General features: G+C 36.9%; 4 protein-coding genes across 5 annotated transcripts; 3 read left to right on the plus strand and 1 right to left on the minus strand.

Moving 5' to 3' along the window:
• On the plus strand, positions 626-5,933 carry LOC109715173. Its single transcript, XM_020240056.1, has 6 exons — positions 626-1,013; positions 3,160-3,311; positions 3,442-3,552; positions 3,624-3,774; positions 4,592-4,866; positions 5,335-5,933. Exons 1-6 carry the CDS (start codon positions 729-731, stop codon positions 5,573-5,575), a joined length of 1,215 nt encoding a protein of 404 aa, XP_020095645.1. The 5' UTR covers positions 626-728; the 3' UTR covers positions 5,576-5,933.
• LOC109715686 (photosystem I reaction center subunit III, chloroplastic) lies at positions 6,684-8,908 on the plus strand. The gene is made up of 2 exons (XM_020240802.1): positions 6,684-7,391; positions 8,677-8,908. The coding sequence occupies exon 1, from the start codon at positions 6,684-6,686 to the stop codon at positions 7,368-7,370; it is 687 nt and encodes a 228-aa protein (XP_020096391.1). The 3' UTR covers positions 7,371-7,391; positions 8,677-8,908.
• On the plus strand, positions 9,501-10,601 carry LOC109715665. Its single transcript, XM_020240780.1, has one exon. The coding sequence runs from the start codon at positions 9,779-9,781 to the stop codon at positions 10,385-10,387; it is 609 nt and encodes a 202-aa protein (XP_020096369.1). The 5' UTR covers positions 9,501-9,778; the 3' UTR covers positions 10,388-10,601.
• Positions 13,295-20,740, minus strand: LOC109715584 (nucleolar complex protein 2 homolog). Of its 2 annotated transcripts, none has more exons than XR_002217669.1 (13): positions 20,482-20,740; positions 20,166-20,226; positions 19,498-19,618; positions 18,809-18,860; positions 18,634-18,728; positions 18,429-18,497; positions 17,003-17,500; positions 16,053-16,355; positions 15,069-15,395; positions 14,663-14,869; positions 14,196-14,285; positions 13,935-14,101; positions 13,295-13,743 (listed from the first exon to the last, which is right to left on the minus strand). XR_002217669.1 is itself a non-coding variant. In XM_020240676.1 (13 exons), the coding sequence occupies exons 1-12, from the start codon at positions 20,597-20,599 to the stop codon at positions 14,009-14,011; spliced, it is 2,034 nt and encodes a 677-aa protein (XP_020096265.1). In that variant the 5' UTR covers positions 20,600-20,739; the 3' UTR covers positions 13,295-13,743; positions 13,998-14,008. The 2 variants fall into 2 exon arrangements, 1 of the variants encoding a protein (XP_020096265.1); XM_020240676.1 differs by having other exon boundaries at positions 13,998-14,101; positions 20,482-20,739.

Consider the following 24,073-nt stretch of genomic DNA (forward strand, 5'->3'; position numbering starts at 1 on the left):
CACGAGCTGACTCGTTAAAGTATCGAGCTAAAAAATTCAGCTCGTATTCGACTCGCTGATAAACGAGCCGAACACGAACTGGCTCACGAGCTGGCCAACAAATAATAAGTTAAAAGAATTAGATTGAATATATATGTATAATAAATTTATAAAATCTTATCCATTAGACTTTGATCTAATAGTTGAAACTTTACTTATAAATAAGCTTTTTTATAATTGAGCTCCCCTTGATATTGTTATTTTGTTAAAAATTAAATAATAAAAATATTATATATATATATTTATGTATTTATATATATATATAAAAATTATATAAATTATATAAATATAAAATATATGTATTCGAGCTGTTATCGAGCCGAACATGAGCGAGCTGACCCCAGCTCGTATTCGGCTCGTTTAATAAACGAGCGATTCGATCTCGAGCTAATTTCGAGCCGAACACAAGATGGCTCACGAACAGCTGAATTCACACCCTTACATGACACTATTAACGTAGACCGTTGACCCAAAAGGCCGGTTAATTCTCGTCCCGTAGACAAGCCCGGTCCGGTTCAGCGAACCTTCCAAGAAAAAAAACCCACAAAAAACCCATTCTCAACCCGTCAACGAACCTCTCAAAAACGCACACACTAGAGCCCACAGTAGAGAGAGAGAGAGAGAGAGAGAGAGCGGAGGGGAGATACATCACCAACGAAGACGACGAGGACGACGACGAGCACTGCGCCATGGCGTCGCCCCCGACCTCTTCCTCCTCCTCCGCGGGACTCTTTCGCCGCGCCCCGGGCTCGGCGCGGGCGCATTCAGCTCCTCCGGAGGCCGTCGGGGCCGGGGCCATCCGAGCCGACGTGGATCCGCCGCCGCGGCCGAAGCCCATCATGCAGAAGCTCGCCATCGGGGCCATCGTCCTCTTGGGCTGCGTCCAGTTCTTCCTCCCCGCCTCCCACTTCCGCGACCCCTCCGACCCCCGCCGCACCTGGATCCCCTACGACCCCAGTCGCTCCTCCCCCATCGTACGCCCTCTTTTCGATCGAGTTGTGTTTGTGTTTCGATGCTTAAATCCCTTTCGAGGTGGATTTTGGAGTGTGAATTTTAGGATTTGGGGAGGGGAGTTCACGTTATTTCATCAAATGATGATCTAAAATTTGGTAAATTGCGCCATTACTTTCGGGAAAAAGTCTTTTTTTCTATTTTTTTTAGTTTTAATCTTGTTGAGTTAGTGGTTTGATGCGTAAATCCTTTTGGCATGGATTTTGGAGTGACATTTGAAAAAAGATGGATTTTGGAGTGTAAATTTTAGGATTTAGGGGCAAAATTCACGTTATTTTCTTCTAATGATGATCTAAAATTTGGTGAATTGCACCATTACTTTCGGAAAAAAAAAGTCTTTTTCCTCAAATTTTATTAGCTGAACTTGGTTCATCTTTGTGTTCGTGCCCTGCAATTGTTTTTTCGTCCATCTCATACTTAAACTATAGAAAAAGTTGCAACTCAATAGATGATAACGTTGCGTGGTGCATGAATGTAGAGAGGCACCACGTATAGTCAATCGTCTTCCTCCGATAGTATTTGGCGAAATGGTTTTAAGAGTTTAGAGTGTTAACTATTGAACTTTAAAGTTTGGAATTAAAGTGAAACTACGAGAAAAAGTTTTTTTTTTAACCCCTTTTAAGTACTTTGTTTTATACTTTTTCACAAGCAAAAACCTCGTAGAAAATTAATATGTGGGCCATTTGATGCTTTGATTAGCATTATGAAGAAGTAAGTCTATTTCAGCTTCATATTTCGTCATTTTCATGTGTTTTTAGTTTCTAAATGTGGTGGATTGCAAAATGAATTTTCAACCTATTTTGTTTGAATGCTGGTACAGATAATGCTCGTAGGAAACTTTAAAAAAGGGTATATAAAAGAAATTGCATGGTTGTTAGATAATCCCAATGTCTTTGGTTTCTTCGATTTCGTCGTTACCTTTTTGGCAGAAAAAGCCCTGCCATTGTTTTTATTGATGTCAAGTAGGGTGTTTTAACTTATTTAAGAGGCATTGTAAATCATACAAATGAAAACTAACTTGTCAACACTAAACATATTGTTTTTAGTAGCCAACCATATTCACTTGTGATGTCATCAACCCTAAATAGTCATTATATGCTGATCCAACAGTAAATCTCTTAGTTTATTGGTTATATTAACAGATCCGTGCAATCCTTTTGGCATAAGAGTACCCAAATAGAGAGTAGATGTGTGAGCGTAATCAGGTTAAATTCTTCAGCAATATAAATGGCTGAAAAAAGAAAATGCTTCTGCTTTCGATTTATGTGTGGCTGGTATAAGAATGCTTGCGATAATTGGCCTAAAAAGCTTATACTAAATATCATTTGTTCCTAATGGGCCAAGATAGGGATTATTGTAAATTATGAGGGGCATTGAATTAGATTTGTTCAGGGATTCTTGGGCGTCTTTTGGTTTCTTTATCAGATTAAAATTATGAATTGCATAAAGCACTAAGAAACTGAACAATAGCAAGGTACAAAACCCACGGTTTCTTAGTGCAACAGACTATTAAGCATGAAGCTTCTTGATATTTTTTAGGGCGTGTTTGGTTGTCGGAATAAGTAATCTGATGATAACTTATTCGATGTGAAGATTTTCTTGTGTGATTGGAAGGTAATAGTCAAATTTTTGCTCATTGAAAGGACTTGGCATCCATGATGTGGTAGGATAGTATATTTTACCTATGAGATGATTTAAAATATTTCGAAAAAATGACTTGAAGACCAAATATGCTATTCCTTTCTAGACACTTGACCACACTCTTAGCTTCTAATCACAATAAGAAACCCCATACTGAATAGGATATCACTAGATAATTTATTCCAACATCCAGATAGGGTCTTACTGTTTCACAATAGAAATTTATGTCTGTTAGTACTAGTTGTTACCTCATTACTCTTAAAATTCTGTTCATAAGACATATTAGAGTTCTGCTCTTCATAATCCTAATTTAATTTTTCCTTCTTTAACAGAGAGAAATACTACTACCATGCTGAAATTCCAGATGTCTAGTGTTAATTAAGTAATAAATTGTTCAAATGCATAAGGTTGTTGTCGTTGCGTGAAAATTACTCTTATTCAATTTGATGCAACTTTTGTTATTTCCAGTCCACAAATAAAAGAAGTTTCGAGGAGGAGCAACTTGATATGCCAGTGAAGCAGGAGGCAGAAGTCCCAGGGACACATATCTTCTCTTGGACAGACTGTTTAGATTTGCGAGTTCTTGCAGTCCTTGCCAACTCAACTTTGTCCAGCTCAAGGTCCTATTTTTCATGTCTAATGATATAAATGTATGATGCACCACATGCTTTTGAATGTTGCAATGTTTTAGTGAATTGGAGATTGAAGTACACTTATGCATGCTTTTTTGTTTTCCGTTTTGTGTCTCAGATATCCGGAGGATGTATTTTTCCATTTCTTCATACCTGAACATGAAGACGAGAAACTGTCCTTCTATAAGCTAAAAGTAGTCCTGCCTTCCTCAAACCTTGGTATAATTGGGTAAGTACAGAGTTATTGAACTGCTTTTATGTAAAAACTTTGTTTTGTACTCACACTTGATGTTTCTGCAGTCAGAAGGATGTGAAGGAGAAATTAAACATTGCTACTCCTGAAGCGGAATTTCTTTGGAATTACCGTCATGAATTGGCACCATTTTTCATTTCATACCAGCATTTACCTTTGAACAAATATGTATATGTCTTACCAGACACCATCATAAAGGTAGTTGATCATGTGTTTACCATCTTCGTAGTTCGATTTGTTGGTGAATTGACTATTATGAATTCTTAAAGAAAAATATCATCATTGAGAAGTACTTTTATCACCTTTGATTGCAATCTTGATAATCAGGCTGAAAACTGTCCATGCTTCATATAAGAATACTCAGATTGTTTAATTATTACTACACGTGGCAATCACCAGGCAAACTTTCACAAGTATGCGTTTTATGGCGTAGGAGAGACTGTATAATGTAGCGTACAATTGTGCATTTGTTAATTCTATGTTCATGTTGAACCATTCAGGAGATCTATTGACACACCTATCTATACCTTTTTATGCTTGCAAATGCTTATGTTGTTCCTTAATCATAGTAAATTAATTGCATTCCATCTGTTATCCCGTAATATTTTGCTCTGCAACTGAGATAAATGATTATTAGAGAGCTTTCTAATATGGCATCCAAAAACAATCCTACTATTTAAACCATAAGTCTGAACGAAGTATGTGTGAAACCAAACACTTCCTACATGAACATTCCCGTTTTAAAGTTGGCTAGATTTACAAAACCTCGTTAAAATTAATATAAACATATCAAAATGTGCTTAGAGCATAGATTTGTTACACAGATTATAACCCAACTACGAGATTTGTAATAAGATTGGGCTTCCATTTCAGTTGTGAAATTTGAGAAGGATAGTCCTCGGCATGCCTTCCCTTTCTTTCTGTCTTGTTGAAACTTTCATTATTTTCTATACACATACTGCAATGGTAATATTCAGGACTCGATTTTTTGTTTTTTTTTTTTTTTTCTGTGCAGGGAAATATTGAAGATCTCTTTAGTTTTGATTTGGCTCCTTATGCTATTGGAGCCGCCGAAGACTGCAGCAAGAGGGTGGGTGATTACGTCGATATCGAGGTTTTAAATGCTATACAGAGAACTGCTGCCAAAAGTTGGATATCTGACAAACCTTATGATAAAAATGCCTGCTTACCTGATTTCAATGTGCTCTTAGTGGAACCTCATAAGTTAGAAAGCACTCTACTCGAGTCCATTGTGTGGTGGAACAAAGTTCTTGACAAAGGAAGTGAAAGGTGTGCCATATTTACCATATAACATTTTTCTATATATATGCATGTAGCTACTTTTTGAGACTAATATACGTAGATGATTACTTTCGATAGGTTCATGCAAAAGTGTACGAAAATCCTGCTAACTATAGCCTATTTGGGAATTGGTCCTTGTTTTCCAGTTCTTTAGCACAAATATTGAGATGCTTGATTTTAAGTAGAAATTTCATCAGTTTCTAGCAGTCTTTGTAACATTTTTTACGGAATATTAGGGTACACTTACTTCATAGATAATTTGCTTTGTTTGATGAAACTGTTAGTTTACCTGATGGAACTTCTCTTAAATTAAACAACAACACAATAGTTTGGGACGTGCAAATTGTCGAGGATCTGTTTCCTGAAAAATCCTATAGTTGGGCGTGTCAGTACAACTTTGTGTACATCAAACAATAATCTACAAACTAAACTATAATATTCACTATGTAATTTCAGGGGCAACCGTATGAAGTTCGCAATTGCTCTAGCTTTCTATGACAAATATTTCAAGCTTCCCTCTACTTGGAAAATCAGCTCTTCATTGGAAGCTGATGAAACTAATGAAATCAAAGCACTCCGTTTTGATGGGCCGACAAGAGTTTGCTCCGAAGATGACGACCGGGATCAAGGACCAAATCATGGTGATATTTGGCAGCAATATCTTTCGTCAAACTCGGTCGCCGTATTAAGTCATTGAAGCACCAAATTCCTTCCTATTCTGCCGCTTCATTTTTTTAAAGAGATTACACCAATTACAACCGGTAATGGACCTTATCAACGAATGAAGTGGTGGTGCTTAAATTCCTGCCGCAGAGAAAAACTGTGCAGTTTGAGGATACTATATAGAAGTTTTTGATACCACACAGGCCAAATGAAACAGGGTAGGGTAGTAGAAAAGAAGTGTCATAGGTCAAATTATCACCATTTGTTGATGTTTAACCAAACAGATGCTTGTTTGTTGCTGTTGTTGTAAGTTTGTAATAACAACATATGATTCCGTCGCGTGTTCATATGTTTTTAGCCAGTTTTCTGTTCTATTTGATTATCTTTATGCAGTTTTGTTATCATGTCATGTTTCTGTGAAAGACAGTGCAGACATCTTCAACAACTCCCTAATCATCAGAAACAACTAATAAGTGGAAGACTGTATAACTAACTAAGTGTCAGTAGTAATAAACCAATGGAGTGATTAGCAGCTAAGCAATGCTGTCAGCTTCTTGTGTTAATAATGGTGTTAAGAAGAAATTTTCTACAAACTATAGGCTTTCTGCAGCTAATCACTGATTCACTCACAAACATTTGCTATTTCTTCTGGTTCAAAAAAAACAAAAAAGAAAAAGAAAAACCAAGATCAACTGAGGGAAAAAATTTAGAATACATCAAGTATATTGCTGACGTGACGTTCCCAACCAATAGTCCCCACCAATAGAATTATTTTTATTGAATTGATGTCCCATCATAGTTAATAAAAAAAATAATTTTATTATATTTTTTTAGATAGAGAGATATAATTGACTTGTTATTTAACAATGTGAAAGTATGATACAGTAAATTTTCTCCGACTGAGGGTCTATCCAAGAAAATCTAGTCAACCTCTTTCTAGCCACAAGCACCCAAACCCCCCAACCAATTCCCACTCTCCAACTCACACTTCCCCTCCACCACCTTATCCCTCCCCTCCCCCACCCAAATCCTCTCTTATCCCCTCCTCTCCCCCAAAACACCCTCACCACCTTATTAGAAGAAGAGGAAGAAGAAGAAGAGTGTGAAAGAGAGAGAGAGAGAGAGAGAGAGAGGACACAACAATGGCCCCCTCCTCCACCACCACCACCACCACCACCAAACGCCTCTTCCTCATCTCCTGCTTCTCCTCCCCCTCCTCCTCTCAGGATCAGAACCAAAACAATCCACCAGTCTCGATCTCCGCCTCGATCAAGAACTTCTCCGCCGCCGTCGCGCTCTCGTCGATCCTCCTCTCGCCGGCCGCCCTCTCCCCTCCGCCGGCGGCCGCCGACATCGCGGGGCTCACCCCCTGCAAGGAGTCCAAGGCCTTCGCGAAGCGCGAGAAGCAGTCCCTGAAGAAGCTGGAGGCGTCGCTCAAGAAGTACGACCCCGACTCGGCCCCCGCGCTGGCCATCAAGGCCACGATGGAGAAGACGAAGCGGCGGTTCGAGAACTACGGCAAGTTCGGGCTGCTCTGCGGCGCCGACGGCCTCCCCCACCTGATCGTGAACGGCGACCAGCGGCACTGGGGCGAGTTCGTCACCCCCGGCCTCCTCTTCCTCTACATCGCCGGCTGGATCGGCTGGGTCGGCCGCAGCTACCTCATCGCCATCCGCGACGACAAGAAGCCCACCCAGAAGGAGATCATCATCGACGTCCCCCTCGCCTCCAGCCTCCTCTGGCGTGGCTTCATCTGGCCCGTCGCCGCCTACCGCGAGCTCGTCACCGGCAATCTCGTCGTCGACGACGCCGACGTCGGCACCTACTGAGCCACCCCTCCTCCTTACTGAGTAAGTGTTCAATTTCAAAATATTTAAAGAGCAGAATATTCTGAATTCGAGTTATGTCGGACTCCTATCTCTACAAATTTAAATTTTTAGCTATCGTTTGGTTCAGGGTTAAAAAAAAAATAGTTATTCCAGGAATAGGGTTAAGTTCAGGGTTAAGGTGGGGTTAGAGTATTTTTATATTTGGTTGAGAATTGGAGTTAGTCTAGGATTAAAGAAAATAGTGTTTGGTTGAAGTATGTGGGATAAGAAGGATAGTGGATAAAATAGTGTTTTATTTGGTTGGAATAGTGGGGTGGGGTGGGATTAGCTGGGGTTAGCTAACCCCATTCCGAATTAGCCTATTTGGGATGGGGTTAGCTAACCCCACCACCCTAAAATCATGTTTGGGAATAAAATCGGGGTTAGGAAGTTATCCCATCCCTTAACCCTGAACCAAACACAAGCTTAGAGAATAACAGTTGTTTTATATAATTTAGTATGGTATAAGAACAGAAGATCCTGAGTCCGAGTAATGTCAGGCTCCTATTAACTCTACAAGTTTAAGCTTTTTAAAGAAAGAATAATAATTGTTTCATATAATTTAACATGACATCAGAGCAGGAGATTTTGAATTTGAGTTATGCCAGGCTTCTATCTCTACAAGCTTAAACTTTTAGATAGAATAACGGTTGTTTCATATAATTTAATATAGCATTAGAGTAGGAGATTTTGAATTCGAGTCATGTCAGGTTTTTATCTCTATAAATTTAAGATTTTAGAGAATAACAATTATTTTATATAATTTAATGTGGCATTAGAGCATAAGATTTTGAATTCGAGTCTTGTCAGGTTTCTATCTCTACAAGCTTAAGCTTTTAGAGAGAATAATGATTGTTTCATACAATTTAATATGGTGTTAGAGCAGAAAATTCTGACTTCGAGTTATGTCAGGCTCCTATCTCTATAAACTTAAGCTTTTAATTAGAGAACAACAGTTGTTTCATATAATTTAGTATGATATCAGAAGAGGAGATCCTAAATTTGAGTAATATCAGGTTCCTATCTCTACAAATTTAAGCTTTTAAAAAATAACGATTATTTCATATAATTTAATGTGGTATTAGAGTATGAAATTTTGAGTTCGGATAATGTCAGACTTTCATCTTTACGAGCTTAAGCATTTTTTAGAGAGAATAACAGTAATTTCATATAATTCAATGGTAAGTAACAATTATTGCCTACCGTAGCAGCAAAGTCTTTGTGATTTCGCTATTTGAAATTTGATTCATTTGTTTTGTTTCTGCAGTTGTAGCTGCTGATACGCTGCTGCTACATGATGTGGAGAGCTCTGTTCTGTTGTATTTAAGAACTGTATCTGTATTTGTACTTCATCAAGCCAAATGATGATTATAGTTTTTAATCTCTTTGACCAATTTGAAGCACATTTTGGATGTAATTTCTGGTTTTTTATATGTTGTCAGTGAATGTAACCTGAAATTGCAGTTCTTCTAGAATATCTTCTTCTTTTTTTTAATTTACTGCAACTATTTACTTGATTTGGTGTGATAGTTTTTTATATGTTATCTTTGATTATTAGAATTACCATTCTATGAGCATCAATAACATTGGTTTGGTTCATGATTTGCTTCAATTGTCCGAATTAAAACTCTCCATATACTACAGTATATTGTGAGGATATTGTAGCGTCTGTGGCGCTAATTGAGACCTTCCGATTTAGATCATATTTCTAACAGAAGAAGCTATGGCTAAGCCAAACAAACTATAAGAATATTTTCCTACTCAAGTTTCGAATTGAGTTTAAACAAATCACACCACATTTGCTAAAAATTATGAAATGCATTGGGAAACACTACGATGGTCGGACCATAAACAATTGCTCTCTCGACCACCAAACGAACATGTCGACTGTAATATTTTATTTTATATAATCTATAAACTAATCCAAAACATAATGAATAACTGCGGTGCTTAAGCTTCTGATAAATAAGGCATTGGACAATTTTGCTATTCGACGAAACTTAAAATAATTTTTAAAACAATCTTAAAATAATTTTTAAAACAATATTACAAAAAAATCGATAACTGCAATTTATGCAGTGGTATATGTAGTGTTTAACCTGAGAACTCGACCGTTGAGGAACAGTGGCACTCTCCGTTATTTTCTACAACTCCAGGGCACATTTTAAAAATCCCCTCCCAATTCGACCGTTACAAAACCCCCCATTCAAGAACCAAAATTCGACCGTTAACACCATTCCATTCCTCTTCTTTACTCTCTCTCTCTCTCTCTCTCTCTCTCTCTTTTCTATAACACCTCTTCTCCTCCCCCATTTTCTCCTTACCATCTCTATCTCTCTCTCTCTCTCTCTCTCTCTCTCTAGACCAAGATGATGAGCGAGGCATCGATGGAATCGAAGCCGCCACCGCACCCGCTGCGGCAAATTGCGGAGAGCGCGACCCACAAGCTACTTCTAAAGCAGTGGCTCAAGGAGGAGGAGCTCCTCCTCCGCCGCGTCGCCCTCAGAGAAACTCGCCTCGACGCCGCCCGTAGGGAGACCACCGGCCTCTTCTGCGCCTTCTTCGTGTTCCACTCCACCGCCCTCCTCCTCCTCTTCTCCTCCGCCTCCGACGCCCCAGCCCCCCGCACGTGCCACCGATCGTGGATCCCCTGCCTCCTCTCCCTCCTCTCCTCGCTGGGCCTCATCTGGGCCGTGCGGTACAAGGGCGACACCGAGAAGGTGCTCGAGAGAATGCTCGAGAGGGAAAAGGAGGACGCTTTGCTGCTGGGGAAGTGCGTGGGGGAGCTCCGGAAGAAGGGCGCCGAGTTCGACCTGCTGAAGGAGGTCGACGCGCTGCGGCGCGCGAAGAGCCTGCGGGTCGAGGCGAAGGCAGCGGCCGCAGTGAGGAGGTGGTCGGGGAGGGATTTGGGGATCATGGCGCTCTTCGCGGCCGCGTGCGGGGCGGTGGCTCTCACAAGGTTCGTGCTTTGTAGCTAGGGTTTCTCTTTTGGGGTATAAAGGAAGGATCTTGATTCCGATGTGAATTTCGGTTTTTTTGTTTTTTTTTTGTTCTTTGTGTTGTGGAGTTGTCCTGATGGGAGAATTGCAGAATGTTCTGTTCTGCTATTTTGTTTGGTGTTTTAGTTTACATTTTTTTTGTTCTTTGTGGATCATTTTAATGGAAATCTTGTAATAAGATTGGTTATAAAATTACCAGTAAATTTCTCTCATTGACTCATTTATCTCCTTTTTTCTCCTTTTGTTTTGAGAAAAAGCAATTCACTTATTATAGTCTATCAAATTTATATCTTTCGATCGATGATGAACTCTAATCAACAACAAAATGATAAGTTTAAGTTAGAACAGAAAAAAAAAAAAAAAAAAAAAATCTTATACTTTATGGTGGAAATGTTTGATCAGATGGTATTATTCTTATATAAGAAACACCTGTTACAAAAAAGATCTCTTTTTTTCTTAAAAAAATAATAGCCTCATGTTTTCTGAAGAAGTTGTTCATATTTAAAGGAAAAATTAGAGTGAACTTGAGTTAGAAACTAACATTGTTGTTTGAATCACAAATTCTTGCACACAAACTCGCTACACCGATTATTTGTTCCTCCTTTTATATAGCTTCTTACGGATGCGCGAGTGTGAGAGGAGTACCGCATTTCTCGAGTTTATTCTAAATCTCTAGAGTGGTTAGTGCCTATTTAATTTGAAATCTTCTCTGCTCCGAGAAGCAATTACACATGTTCAAAGTACCTGTAAAAGCTTTTGCTGTGTCGAAAAGTTAAAAATTAGCCTTCTGTTGCTCCTACATTGGCAATTATTGGAAGTTTCTGATTGATTTGAATAACTCTATTCAAATAGCACTTTTCGGAAACTCAAGCCCAAATAAAGAACATTATCTGCAGTGGTCACAGTTAGTTAGGTATGAGTTGCCATCATTCTTGGATTGCAGGTGAAGGAAACATCCATTGCAAGTAATGTGAGCAATAGAATCAAAGAAACTAAAAGCAAGTAAACTTTGGTACAAACAACAAAACCATTTTATTCTCTATATAAGAACAAACAAAAATAACAAACAAATTTAAGTTTACATGATCAGCCCAATCATACATTCCAAGCATACAACAAAACACCCAAATTCCAAGTACAACTGCATCTACACAAAGAACTGAAGCTTCTTCCTAAACAGTACTCTCAGGCCCTTCCTTGTTGACATGGCTCATCGGGGGCGGTGGCGACGAGACTACAACACCCGGCGGGGGCACGGGAGCGCCGTAAACCTGCGAGGCCAACCCCGCGCGCGCCTCCGCCCGCCCCTTCGCCCGGCCGAGGAAGTAGCACCCGAAGCCGAGCAAGATCGCGAAGAGGATCAGAGGGAGGGAGATGACTATAACCAAACCCATAACTCTCCACTCTTTATGCTCAGAAACTGTAGCCTGATTGAGGAATGAAGAAGATGGTGTTTATATATAGTGAGAAAAAGGAGGAAAAGAATAGATACAGTTAAGAGGGTTCTGAGAAACAGAAGGAATTAATGACAGATAGGAATAAGGAACTTGGATTACAAGATAAGTAGCTCTCTTTAAGGATTTGAGTATAAAGGTGGTGAACATTTCTTTCAATTTCCAGAAGAATCTTTTATGTACTACAGGTTTATATAGTTATAGTGTAGTAAAAGATTGAGAGAAAGGACAAGAAAAGAAGAAGCTTCGACACACTTTTCCCCTAGCTGGACCAAGCAATGTGACCGTTGAGAGTAACGTTCAAATTCGAGAAAAAAAAAAAAGAAAAAGAAAAAGAAAAGAAAAGAAAAGAAAAGAAAGAAATTTTGAATTTCATCTTAGCCAATCTCTCAGTTATCCTTTTAAGAAGAAATTGTGTTAGTTTTAATCTGTGTTTTACTTCCCTCTTAAATAGATACCAAAAATTAGAATAACTGTTAAATTCAAGTGTAAAATTTATAGGTGGGTGATCATGGTGTTTATATTTAGTTGAGTAGGACCAAATAGATTAATTAAATCGTCTAATCGAGTCTCAATTTTGAGCTGTAGTAATAAAGAGAGAGATCTCTTTTATTTAGTTTTAGATAAATGTTTAGATAAACAACTTATATGGTATGCCTAACTACTTTTTAAGTTTTACATCGGAACTTCAAAAGTTCACGTACTGATTTGTCCTCTATCTGGACTAGATGTATCTGTAAAAGTCGGGCATCACAATATGATCGGTCCTCTATCTCATCTCATAGATGCACGTACAGTTCACATCGAACTTGCATAAGTATCAAAAGGATATGGTGAAGAAGTCCATCGTGCTGTGAGCGCATGTTCAAATGAAAGTAGGGCGGGGGAAGAAAAGAGAGAGAGAGGATTCTCGTGCGCACGACATAGCTTCACTGCCCGTACTTCATCACATTACTGGAGCTCGCAGCGATGGAGTTCGGATATGATCAGCAAGGGGTCGCATAGTGATCAATCTAATTGCTCTCCTTCTTCCCTCTCTTGATCTCTCCTACCCTCGATGTAACAAGTCGGTAAGAGGGAAAGAGGTTTTTGACACTTTTAAAAATGTTTTGGACATTTTGAGAGGTTTGCGGTTATCTACTGTGAGATGTGTCATTCTCATGTTTTTCATAGAGACCCAAAAAAAAAAAAAGCATCACCATCCAGGGATTTTCTTGTTTCATGTTTTTATTATCCGAAGGAATTTTCCAAAGGATTTTACGGTGAATTACTTACAATTATTAAGTTACCATACTCTTACTCAAGTTTTAATTTTTTAAAATATAGTTGATGAGTCAGAAATGCATAAATTTAACTTTTGAAATTCAAACCAGTCACCTTACAAAACATTAACTCAAAATCAAAATCAATCACCGCAAACATACCAAGTTCGTCACACGATATCACAAATGGTTTCGACGCAATTGAGGAGGGAAATTTTATCTACCAATATCGATGAATCTTTTGCGATGCTTACCCGTTATAATACAAACTTTATAGTAATGAGACTCTCTTCAACATTTTCTCCTAACCCCTTTTCATGTCATCATAATCCTATAGCAGCAACACTTCCCACGTAGCAAAATATTTGTTGACTAGAAAGGTCTACTAAATCGCAAGTTAGAAAAAAAAAATGATCAAATATGAATTGCAACAGCTTTATACTCGGCCTTGGCTAAAATGAGATAATCAGCATACGCATCATGAGATCTGCGGATCACTAGAACCCTTTGCCCTCGAAGAAGCTGAATCGACTGCGATCCAATCACTCAGAAAGGTGCGCCGAAACCCTTACTTGCTGTTACTTGGAACAGGAGGTTGAGAAATTATACAGCAGCAACCCTGAAGGGGTAAAAGGGGTGACGAGAATCAGGAAATAATATCCCGAGGGTAATCTGCTTAAAGGATGCAATAATATTAAAAAATTATTTTGTCCTTAAAGAGTTTCGCATTTGACAATGCAAAATTCAATCTGATATGGCACTTATAATCGCCATTTCCAAGATTAAGTTGTCATGAAGCCTTCTAATCACCATTTTGTTGAGGTAAAATAGTTTAGGTCTCCAGCTAAATTGCCAATTGAGCAACATATTTACCACCAATTTTGTTACTTCAATCCGACCGTATTCCGAGCGCGCGAACTCTGTAAAATACTAGCGTAGTACTGGGTGAACGAGGCATTTGAACCACTTTTCTCGAACTGCAGAGAAAGGCATCAGAGAAAGAGAAAAGGGAATGTTAGTTAGTATTCTGAGACAACAGGAATAAAGGAAAAAAAGAAAAATGATAAAGACCTGTAGGAAACTCTCTACAGATTGTTGATCATTTGGAGAGAAAGAGACTTCGTCTCGCTTTCTCTGAATAAAATCTCTGTTCTGCTCAACCTGCAGACAAGGAAATAGAATACAAGAAAAGAAATTGAATTTAAAAAAAACATTTTTTCCATTTTTGAAAATTTTGACCTGCTGTTCTGGGGTTTTTTTTTTAACAATTTTCATATCAAACTATGTTGTTATGGATCCACATATGCTGACTGATATATCTAATGCATTTTATTCATCGGAAGGAGTTCCCAAGCTACTTCAGTCAACATACGAATATTTCAGTCCGATTAGGAGAAAAGAAGATAAAAGTTGCAAATTCAGACAAATAGGAGATACGTGTTATTTTTCTCAAAGCAATCTTTCTAAGTTCTAACTTTAATGTGTGACAAAATAGCTTGTAACTAATGGAATGAAAGTTTATAGCCCTTTGCCCTTACCTGGTCTATTAACCGCTTAACAGGACGACGGAGACCTTCGATGCTTGTTTTTGCATAGAATCTTTTTAAGAGAATGAGTGGAATAGTAGCAAGTTCAGGAAATGAAATATGATAACTCCACTGGCCAAAATGTGCAGATAGAAGCTCAACCACTGAAAGAATGCACTCCGTTTGGAATTCTTGAGATTTTAACAACTGCTTTGGAACCTGTGTGCATAATATAAAATTAAGATATCATTCCAAAAAAATCTAAAAGTTGTCCCAATTGATCATCAAGCAGATACAGAGGAGTCTACCTAATGATCAACGGTACCAAAGAGTAAACAGAAATGAGGTGAAATTGAAAGAAAATAAAATGATGAAGACATGAATGAATGTCAAGGAATACAGTAGATGTCCCACTAACCTTCAACAAAGATGGAAAGTTCATCCTTATTCCACTAGCTTCATTCATACTGCTGAGTTCTCGATAATCTAGGGAGTCGAACAGCAACGATGCAATAGGAATGAAAACTCCACAAGAAAGAGAGAGCTCATTGAGCATTTGCACGCATTTAAGTCTCAAAGGTAAGTAACGTGGGCCATGAAATAAGTGAGCCACTGCAGTTATGACTTGGATAAGACAGACTATTAATTGCTGGAAATCATTATCCCTGAAGTTGCACGTGATAAACTTAACCCACAGTTTAAGGCAGTTAATGTACTGCCAATTGTGTATCTTCCTGAGTTCTTCCTGCACCAAAAAAGAAAGATAAGGTCACAATGTACATCATTTAAACTTGTACCTACATCACTGACATTCCAATTCATAGCAAATGCATTGACAACAAACATAGCCCATAGGCAGGTCGAGCAGGAGACATTTAAATCGAACCCAAATCTTATTAGCGTATACAGAGGTGAATGTAATCCTGTTTAAGAATTATTATTGATTAACCATTACAAGAAAGATATGAAACCAGCCACATAAACACAATGCCAAAGAGAAATATTCTAATATATTGGAATATAATATTTTTCGGATATTGCCATTTAACCCAACAGACAAGATAAAACTTGCTACAACATTTTATAAAGAGACAGCAGTAAAGCGAAAAGGAGTAAAAGGAGTAAACTACAAAATAAGAATTACCAACTAATCCCTCAATTTCTACTAGGAAGTCAATCAACACAAGTATCTTTAATTGTTGTTGGCATTACGTGAAAAATCATCTCTCGGAATTAGCAGACATGACACAAGTAAACCTAAGTTGTCGATTTGGCATATTACAGATAATAATGCAGTTCTTATTATTCAATATTTATAGCAGTCAAGGTTTGCAAGAAAATTAGACATAAAGCAACTACTTGGTGCTACAAAAACTAAAAATAAAAAGTTGAATTACTTTACCTTTTTCTTTGTTTTGTAAGCCTGTCTCAATATACTAGCAAGCTGCTGCAAAGAAGTAAGTGCCCTTTCATATGATTTCTCAATTTCCAGGGAATATAGTTCAACTAGCGAGTTGACAAGAAAATCTATGTGCTTCAAGTTTGTATCATCTACAAACTTGGATGATGCAATAAAAGACTTGTATGTTTTTGTCAAGCACATATCAACATAGTCAGAGGGTGACTGGGAGGCAATATCGTGTATGATAAGAAAAGAGGAAGAAGAGAGACTCTGATCACCAGTGGCCCACAGATGAACTGAAATCTGCACTAGGATGTGAATTAGATTAGATACCGGCAACATATTTTACTAAAAAGAATATGCAACTTATAATAGAGTGAATGATGATTGATACAACATGTTCTCATTACTTATAGGTCGTTAGACTCCATACTCTCGCCCAATATGTGAGCAGACTGAAGTACCAGACTGTAGTAAACTAAAAGAGAAATACACTGTGAATGGTCTTTTGATTCAATAACTTTTGTTTTCAACAATTTGAAATTTCACTAGAACATTAACTGCACATGCAATTATGCAGAAATACAAGAAGAGCTATTGATCGTGACAGAGTATGACATTATTTCTTTTTCTTTTGATTCCAAAAGAGAACCATATTAGAAAAAATGTAATGTAGAGAGTAATACAATGCCGTTGACCATACTCTTATATTGACAGAAGTAACCATGTTTAAAGTCATTGTTAGTGGCTTTATTAGGAAGAACTTTGACAGGAAGACCAAAATTGATGAAATAATCCACAACAAATGAACCATAGTTTCTACAATTACCAAAAGAAGATCTTAAGTGAATTTTGCAACCTGATGAATGATTCCCTCAGGTGCCAGAATTGAAAAGCAACTGATTTAAAGATGAAGTACAGGATCTTTAACAGGATAATATTTAAAGCACCTTGATGAGCCTCCTTGCTATTGACGGGAAAGCAGAAAAGAACACAACTGAAGCCCTCAGTTGAGATAAGACAAAATTAAGTATCTGGTTGTCGGTTACTTGATTTAGAAGATACAGTGAACTTCTTAAGTAAGACTTGATTAGCGGACTTGCAGTCTTCCACTCTGGTTTATTTTTCACTTTTAGAAGATTTACTTTGCTCAAAGAATCTGAAATTCCCAACATTCTGCGGAAAATGCCATCTGCCTCACAAAGAAGAAACATCAATATCTTAGAGAACACTTCTCTACTTTGAATTCTTCCAGCCATAACTTCATCAGAGTCAATGCCATAACGACATGCAAATTGAAACCCGCTAAGTAGATTACGAAGTGCTGGCCCATTTGGCTCTTCCTTAACTAACCAACACCAAACATCTATGGTCGGGCTTGTGAGGACCTTATTATCAGTGTCTCCTACTCCATCTGGAAAACTTGTATCATCTTCTTCATCTGAATACTATAAAGCAAAGATTATTCTGAGAGATGTCAAATATAGTAATAATGTAAAGCAAAGCACAAATAGGGGAAAAAAAACGTAGAGGAAAATACAGCTTAAATTACTCAACAAAGGCATGAGATGTGTATTGTGACTTGATGAAGAATAATAATAGAAAATTTTAACCAAAACGTGAAACAAGAAAACATGATATACTTTCCTTAATCAGTAAGCTTGTTGTTTCCTTTGGTTTCCAGAAATAAATTCCAGTTTCATTTTTCAATCTACTAAGTGTTGTAATAAGTCTAGACCCACAAAGCGGGTCCATGCATAGAGCACGTCTAAGGTTCAATTCAGAGCCTGACTCAACTTAAACAAAGCCCAGACAACGCTTGGTCCAATACTAATACTAAATTTTCCAACAAAGATCAAGTTGCCATTTATATCTTCACAGAATCCTTGCCCAGCAAAATAGTGGAGCTTTACTATTCCGAGCTATGATTTGTAAAGCAAAGGCTTAATCCCAGAATTCTGGGCCGTGCCAGTAAAGGACTTCAGCACCCCACAAACTCAAGACTAGGAAGTACAAAATACTCCTCCATATTGGAGCCAATCATGCACCAGTACAGAACTGGGACAGGTCAGCTATACCGAGCAAAAATATCCAGCTAACATATTGAACGAACAGTAAATGACAGGGGTATACATTCGTGAGAGGGGGAGGGGGAGGGGGAGGGGGGGGGGGGGGNGGGGGGGAGATTTTCGTTGCTTATTTACTTTCAGCTAATATTCTTTCTTTTCTTGTCAAAGAAAGCGACAAAACAAACAATGAACTCATTTTGTAGTTTTTTTTTTTCAAACTTCAGAAAAAGGCAGTTCCTGCCAATAAATTGAGAAATATAGTGTATGTGCTTTTTAGCGTTACCAAATGTTAAGAATCATTTCTTACAAGTTCTTCTCTCCGGGAAATTTCCATGTCATGTCGGCATTTTTCCAAAAAGCTTGAGAAGTCCGGTTCCTATAAAATGCAAAAAGAGTAAAAAAGAAACAAATTGTCAAAAGATGTCATTGAAATTTATTCTTAGCTCATGCAACAGATTACAAGTAATCTAGCCTACGACAACCAGTTCTTCTTTTCCATACAAATTCATCACCTTTTCTATCAAACTGTCCAACTTTTTCTTTTGTTCCACAAGCTCCAAGACAATTTCCTTGTTTTTTCTTGTTAAATCTTTCTGACCACTCTCCTCTGCGCACGTTTTAACAAAGTAATATCAGTCAAAAGTAAAGTAGTTCTCTGAAAGTAAGCAGGCAAAAGTATGTGCTTACCGGAAGAATCATTCTCTCTCTCGCTCTCAGAGATATAAGGGCAATCAGGATCCTGCATATTAGCCGAAAGATTAACAACTAAGAAAGAATAAACAGACAAAATCATATGTATCATTAGCAGATGCCCTTCTGAAGAGACGAGCATATTTTTACATGTTGGTGATGGCTTAGAAGTCAGTTTTAATGCGTCAACTCAATGTAGCACATCTAATGATGAAACTTTTTCATGGATATCATTTGATTTTTACTATTTAGATATAAGTCTAGATAACACATGTCCAAAAAATTAGAAGTTGGTAATGACAACCAACTCTACCTGTGCTTTGAATTACAGTCAACAACATTAGAAATTCACAAGGATAATGATAGCAAAATACCAGAGCCTAGATGATCAGGATTACTTGTTTCACTCTAAAGAGCATTACAAATCATGATAGTCAATTTCCCTGAAAAGGGACAGGTTCAGGAAGATTTGATTCCAGTGATATTCACAAATTTGCATCTAAAGAGACATGAAAGACAATTGGTAACTTAAAAACGACATCAATGATAGACTAAAAGCTATGGAAAGAGAATATTGAGAAGTTTGTTTCAGCAAATTGTACAACAAAGTTTCTGAAACAAATAGGTGCAACAAGATTAGGATGATATGTTCATCGGATAGTAAAAGAGGGCTAGCAAAAGAGTACCTCTGACAGATAGCCATCACTTTCTGAGACATCTTCATCCAAATCTTCATCATCTCCACCAAACAAGTTCTCAAGATAGTCAACAGATGCAGATCCACCTAAAGATACAGCTTCAGCATTTCTACAGAAGATAAAATTGAAGTTTAGTCAGGCTAAGGAAGAAAAAACAAACTATTCATTCCAATACTATAATATAATATCCAAACACAAGGAAAATTGGTAAATGCAAACTAACTAAACTTGGAGAAGGGTGGAGGAGTTTGTTTGTAGAATCAGTAGCAATAACAACTCCTGAGTTTGACGATAGACAAGTTAATCTCATACTTCAGGACATGAAAAAGTGTCCTATTGCAATATGTTAAAATGATGCCTCGTAAGATATTTTCAAGGCTCGCTATAGTTCGTAGCACAGCAGGGAAAACTAAATACAATAGATAAAATTGCATTTTCCAAATGGAAGGAAAAATTGCAATGTGTGAAAAGATGTCTTGTACTCTGATCCGCATTTGGCATGAATATAATATAAGTACAAGTAACAAGGCTACTATAATCCATCCAGAGTAATGCAATTGTTGCATGCAAATTATGCCCCACTAAAAGATTAGTAGGTAAACAATGGCAACAATCCATTACAACAACGACAAAATAACTGAGAAAAAAATTCTCACTCTTCTATGTTCTGTTCCGCTTTCATCTTCTCATCTTCCTGAGATCCATCCCCCTGACCCACTGCAACAAAAAGAAAAATCACATTTTGCCTCACAAATACAAATATTTAATAGCAAAAATTGCTAATTAACCTCCCTCCATTGTCAAATAACAACGTGATCACATATATAAGCTAAAAAAGCAACGAAAGACAACTGTATAGATCAATTTCTACTAGAATTGTTTCCTCCAAACATGAAATTTAGGTCGCGATTGGATTCAGTGACACTAGAACAAACTTAATCAAGTGAAAGCATTAAAAGATGAGATTGAGACCTCTACGAGGAGGTGCTCTTCTCTTGAACGTGGATTTGAGCTTGCGCCTCCGCTTGAGCACGGATTGGAGGTTCTTCTTCGCGAACTTCCTCGCCTTCTTCCCCAGCTTCTTCGCCATGGAGCGGTGGAGTGAGCGACGAAGCGAAGGAGACGAAGATGGAGGAGAGGGGGGAGAAGAGAAAGGAGTAGAGCGGAGTCTAGGGTTTAGGGGGAGCGATAATGGAGGAAGAGGGGTTTAGCGACGGGGGCGGAGGAGGTGCCGTATCCACCGTCCGATCATCTAGTGTTTGATCATCTTAGAAAATCAGGCTCGGGCCGGATCCGGGTAAGAATTAACCGATCGGGCCGGGTCGCACCTTTCTTTTTATTAACACCCGGCCCATTAAGGTGGATCGGCCCAGCTCGAATCTCCTTGAGAAAGAAATTTGTGAAAAGAATTAACTGCACCGGGTGTATGAGCCCATCCCATACTCCGCGCTCTAAAATCCTGTATAAAAGAGATCTGAAAATTAGAAACTAATTTATTAGAATGTGTTTAATAATATTTAAAAGACCTACAAATTCAAATCACAAATTATAATTCTTTTTTGTATTTATCAAGTTAAATTTTGATTTTAAAATAATTTTCATTAAATATTTAATATAATACTTGTAACTTACTTGATTAAAATTTTTTTTAAAGAGGTTTCATTAGTTGAGAGTTTTGATTGGTTAAGTTTTACACGTAACCAACGCATAAGGTGTTTCTGACTCGGCCATATATGGTTCATTAAATCAAATCCAACACGTTAAGATAACATATCAAATGGTCGTTACAAGTGTGTAGGTTTTTTATTCAAATTCTATTTATTACAGAAAATAAGATGAGCACGAATGCGCTCAAATAAATTTTAGTGTGTATATATAATTAAGTTGAGCTAGAATATTTTTAATAGTAGTACAACAGTTGCAATTTGTACTTCAAATTGTTTCATTTGCAAAAAAAGTTTTGTAATACCAATGTAACTAAAATTATAAACAACAACTATTCCAAACAGATATTAAATAAATGCTGAAGGGGTGATTATTGCCCTCAATATATCACTTGTTGTACTTAATCCTTAAAATTTTAAAAAGTGTACACTCAACCCCCTTAATAGATTAAAAATATGCAAGAAGATTACAATATTAAAATTAACATTGTTAAAAGTAAATATTTGACAGAATTAGAAAGGCAAGTTAGGGGAAAAGGTTAAGTGCTACACTGCTACTAGCGACAGTTTTTTAGAAAATTAAGTGCGCATTATTTTTAGGGAAAACTTCAAAAACCCCCCTGGTGGTTTCAATTTTTTTCACTTTAGTACCCTGTGGTTTAAAATGTATCAAGTTAGTACCTTGTGGTTTCTCACTTTTTCACTTTAGTACCCTGTGGTTTAAAATGTATCAAGTTAGTACCTTGTGGTTTCTCACTTTATCACTTTAGTACCCTGTGGTTTAAAGTGTATCAAGTTAGTACCTTGTGGTTTTGCATTTTATCACTTTAGTATCCTGTGGTTTTGATTTTGTATCAAATTAGTACCCTGTGGTTTTTTAAACTATAGGGTACTAAAGTGATAAAGTGAAAAACCACAGGGTACTAACTTGATACACTTTAAACCACAGGGTACTAAAATGAAAAAGTGTGAAACCATAGAGGGGGTTTTTGAAGTTTTCCCTTATTTTTATTTTAACGGTTAAATGTAATACATGATATATAAGAAAGAGTAAAGTGCGACGCCTCACTTTTCTGAGATCATTCATTCTAGAACTACTCTAGTCCTAACACGCTTAACTCTAATCTTTAAGTCATAACCACCGTCCAAAATGCTATAGTCGGATTGAGAGTTAAGAGTGTTTAGTCCTATTATCTCTTATATGTAAGACTATCTGGGATCTCATATTTTTCTCTTCTTAAGTACTGTCGTCTTCCTCTAAGCCTCCTTAACCAACCTTATGGGAATACCCACAACAGCCATCAACATAAGAACCTCATTCTTCCCGCTGTATAATTCCGACTCAGTTAAGACTTATTTTATATTTTCGTCTGGTAATTGACTCTGATACTAACTGTGGTACCCCAATTTTTAGAGAGTTATACATCCTAAAATTACTCTAATCTTAACATACTTAACTTTTTTAACCTTTTAAACTTAGTCACTGTCCAAAATATTATAGTATAATTAAGAATTTTTAGTCTTACTATCTCTTATAAATAAAACTATCTGGAGTCTTATATAAAGTGTAATCTTTACCTAATAATAATAATAAAATGATAATGATAAGATCAAGAGAAATTAATATATTGTGTATTTTATCAATCTATTCAAAAATGATATATCAGCTACATGGACGGAGACTTTTCTTCCGTATTCATTCTTTTCCCCCGACACAGAGCTAACTTTGGACGAGTCTCATCACCAGCCGTCAGATCTGAAGATCACACACCACCGTCCGATCGAGAAACCATCACCTACACCTAGTCCACCCTATCCTCCGTGGACTAGCTTTTTTTTTTTTTTAGGTAAAACTTCAAAAACCCCTTGTGGTTTTATAGTTTCTCACTTTTCCCCCCTGTAGTTTAAAATGTATCAATTTGCCCCCCCATAGTTTATTTTTTCTCTTTTTCTTATCAATTTCATTATTTTTTTTTCTTAAATCAGTGATAAAGTTAAAATTAAAGGGTACTAAAATGAATATTTGATAAATCTAGATGGGTATCTGAAGTTTTTTGTATATAATGTAATAAAATATTGACGAAAAAGCTACCAAAAAAATAAAAACGAAACCACAGGGGGGCAATTTGATACATTTTAAATCACAGGGGGGCAAAGTGAGAAACTACAAAATCACAGGAGAGGTTTTTGAAGTTTTTCCTTTTTTTTAACTTATTTAAACAACCATAGCTGGAGCACTTCTTTAAAAGTTTAAATTACTGGAACGTAAAAATACTCGAAAAGTCGATATTTAGTACAAGAAATTTCATAAGCAAATTTTCGTTATAATTCATGTAATGTTTTTTTTTCAAAATAATTATTGAGTACAACAGGAAATATATCGAATTTGTTCATATAATTTTTACAATTTGTAATAGCATTATGAATTTTATGGTACCAAAGTCTCCTAGGCATGCACCCAAAATTCAAGTAGACCTATGGCGAAGAATAATAAAGCTATTTTAATTAGTTATGATGTCTAAACAATTATTTATCATCTACTTAATTTTATTTTAAAAAATAAATTTGTTTTTAAAATAAAATTACAAGTAATGGAGATTTTAAAGCATGTTTGGAATTGAGAGTGGCCAAATGTTATAAATTTAGTTCTTTATTTTTATTACATAATAATGTACAGAACTTTTCTGAACTATAAATCATTGTGAATCGACTATCCAATCTTTTAAAATTTTAATTTACTATATAATATTTTAATTTATTTAAATTGAGTCAATCAACGACACTTTGACTTTAAATTTTGAAAAATGTCATTTATCTTTACAGATTTAGTTAGTATACTGAAAATAATTCTGACAACTATAAATTCATTAAAATGAAAAAAAAATAGCTTAAATATCAAA

The sequence above is a fragment of the Ananas comosus genome, linkage group 9, assembly GCF_001540865.1.
Source record: "Ananas comosus cultivar F153 linkage group 9, ASM154086v1, whole genome shotgun sequence".
Taxonomy (NCBI): Eukaryota; Viridiplantae; Streptophyta; class Magnoliopsida; order Poales; family Bromeliaceae; genus Ananas; species Ananas comosus.

Bases quoted from the DNA above. Each gene is read 5' to 3' on its own strand.
- LOC109715584 (XM_020240676.1), bottom strand. From the start codon at position 20,599: ATGGCGAAGAAGCTGGGGAAGAAGGCGAGGAAGTTCGCGAAGAAGAAC. The intron at 18,729-18,808 runs GTAAGCACATAC...AAACGTGCGCAG, and splicing joins GAGAGAGAATGATTCTTCCG to AGGAGAGTGGTCAGAAAGAT. The intron at 15,396-16,052 runs GTAAAGTAATTC...TTTTTGGTGCAG, and splicing joins CTTACAAAACAAAGAAAAAG to GAAGAACTCAGGAAGATACA.
- LOC109715173 (XM_020240056.1), top strand. From the start codon at position 729: ATGGCGTCGCCCCCGACCTCTTCCTCCTCCTCCGCGGGACTCTTTCGC. The intron at 3,553-3,623 runs GTAAGTACAGAG...ATGTTTCTGCAG, and splicing joins TCAAACCTTGGTATAATTGG to TCAGAAGGATGTGAAGGAGA. The intron at 4,867-5,334 runs GTGTGCCATATT...ATGTAATTTCAG, and splicing joins CTTGACAAAGGAAGTGAAAG to GGGCAACCGTATGAAGTTCG.
- LOC109715665 (XM_020240780.1), top strand. From the start codon at position 9,779: ATGATGAGCGAGGCATCGATGGAATCGAAGCCGCCACCGCACCCGCTG.
- LOC109715686 (XM_020240802.1), top strand. From the start codon at position 6,684: ATGGCCCCCTCCTCCACCACCACCACCACCACCACCAAACGCCTCTTC.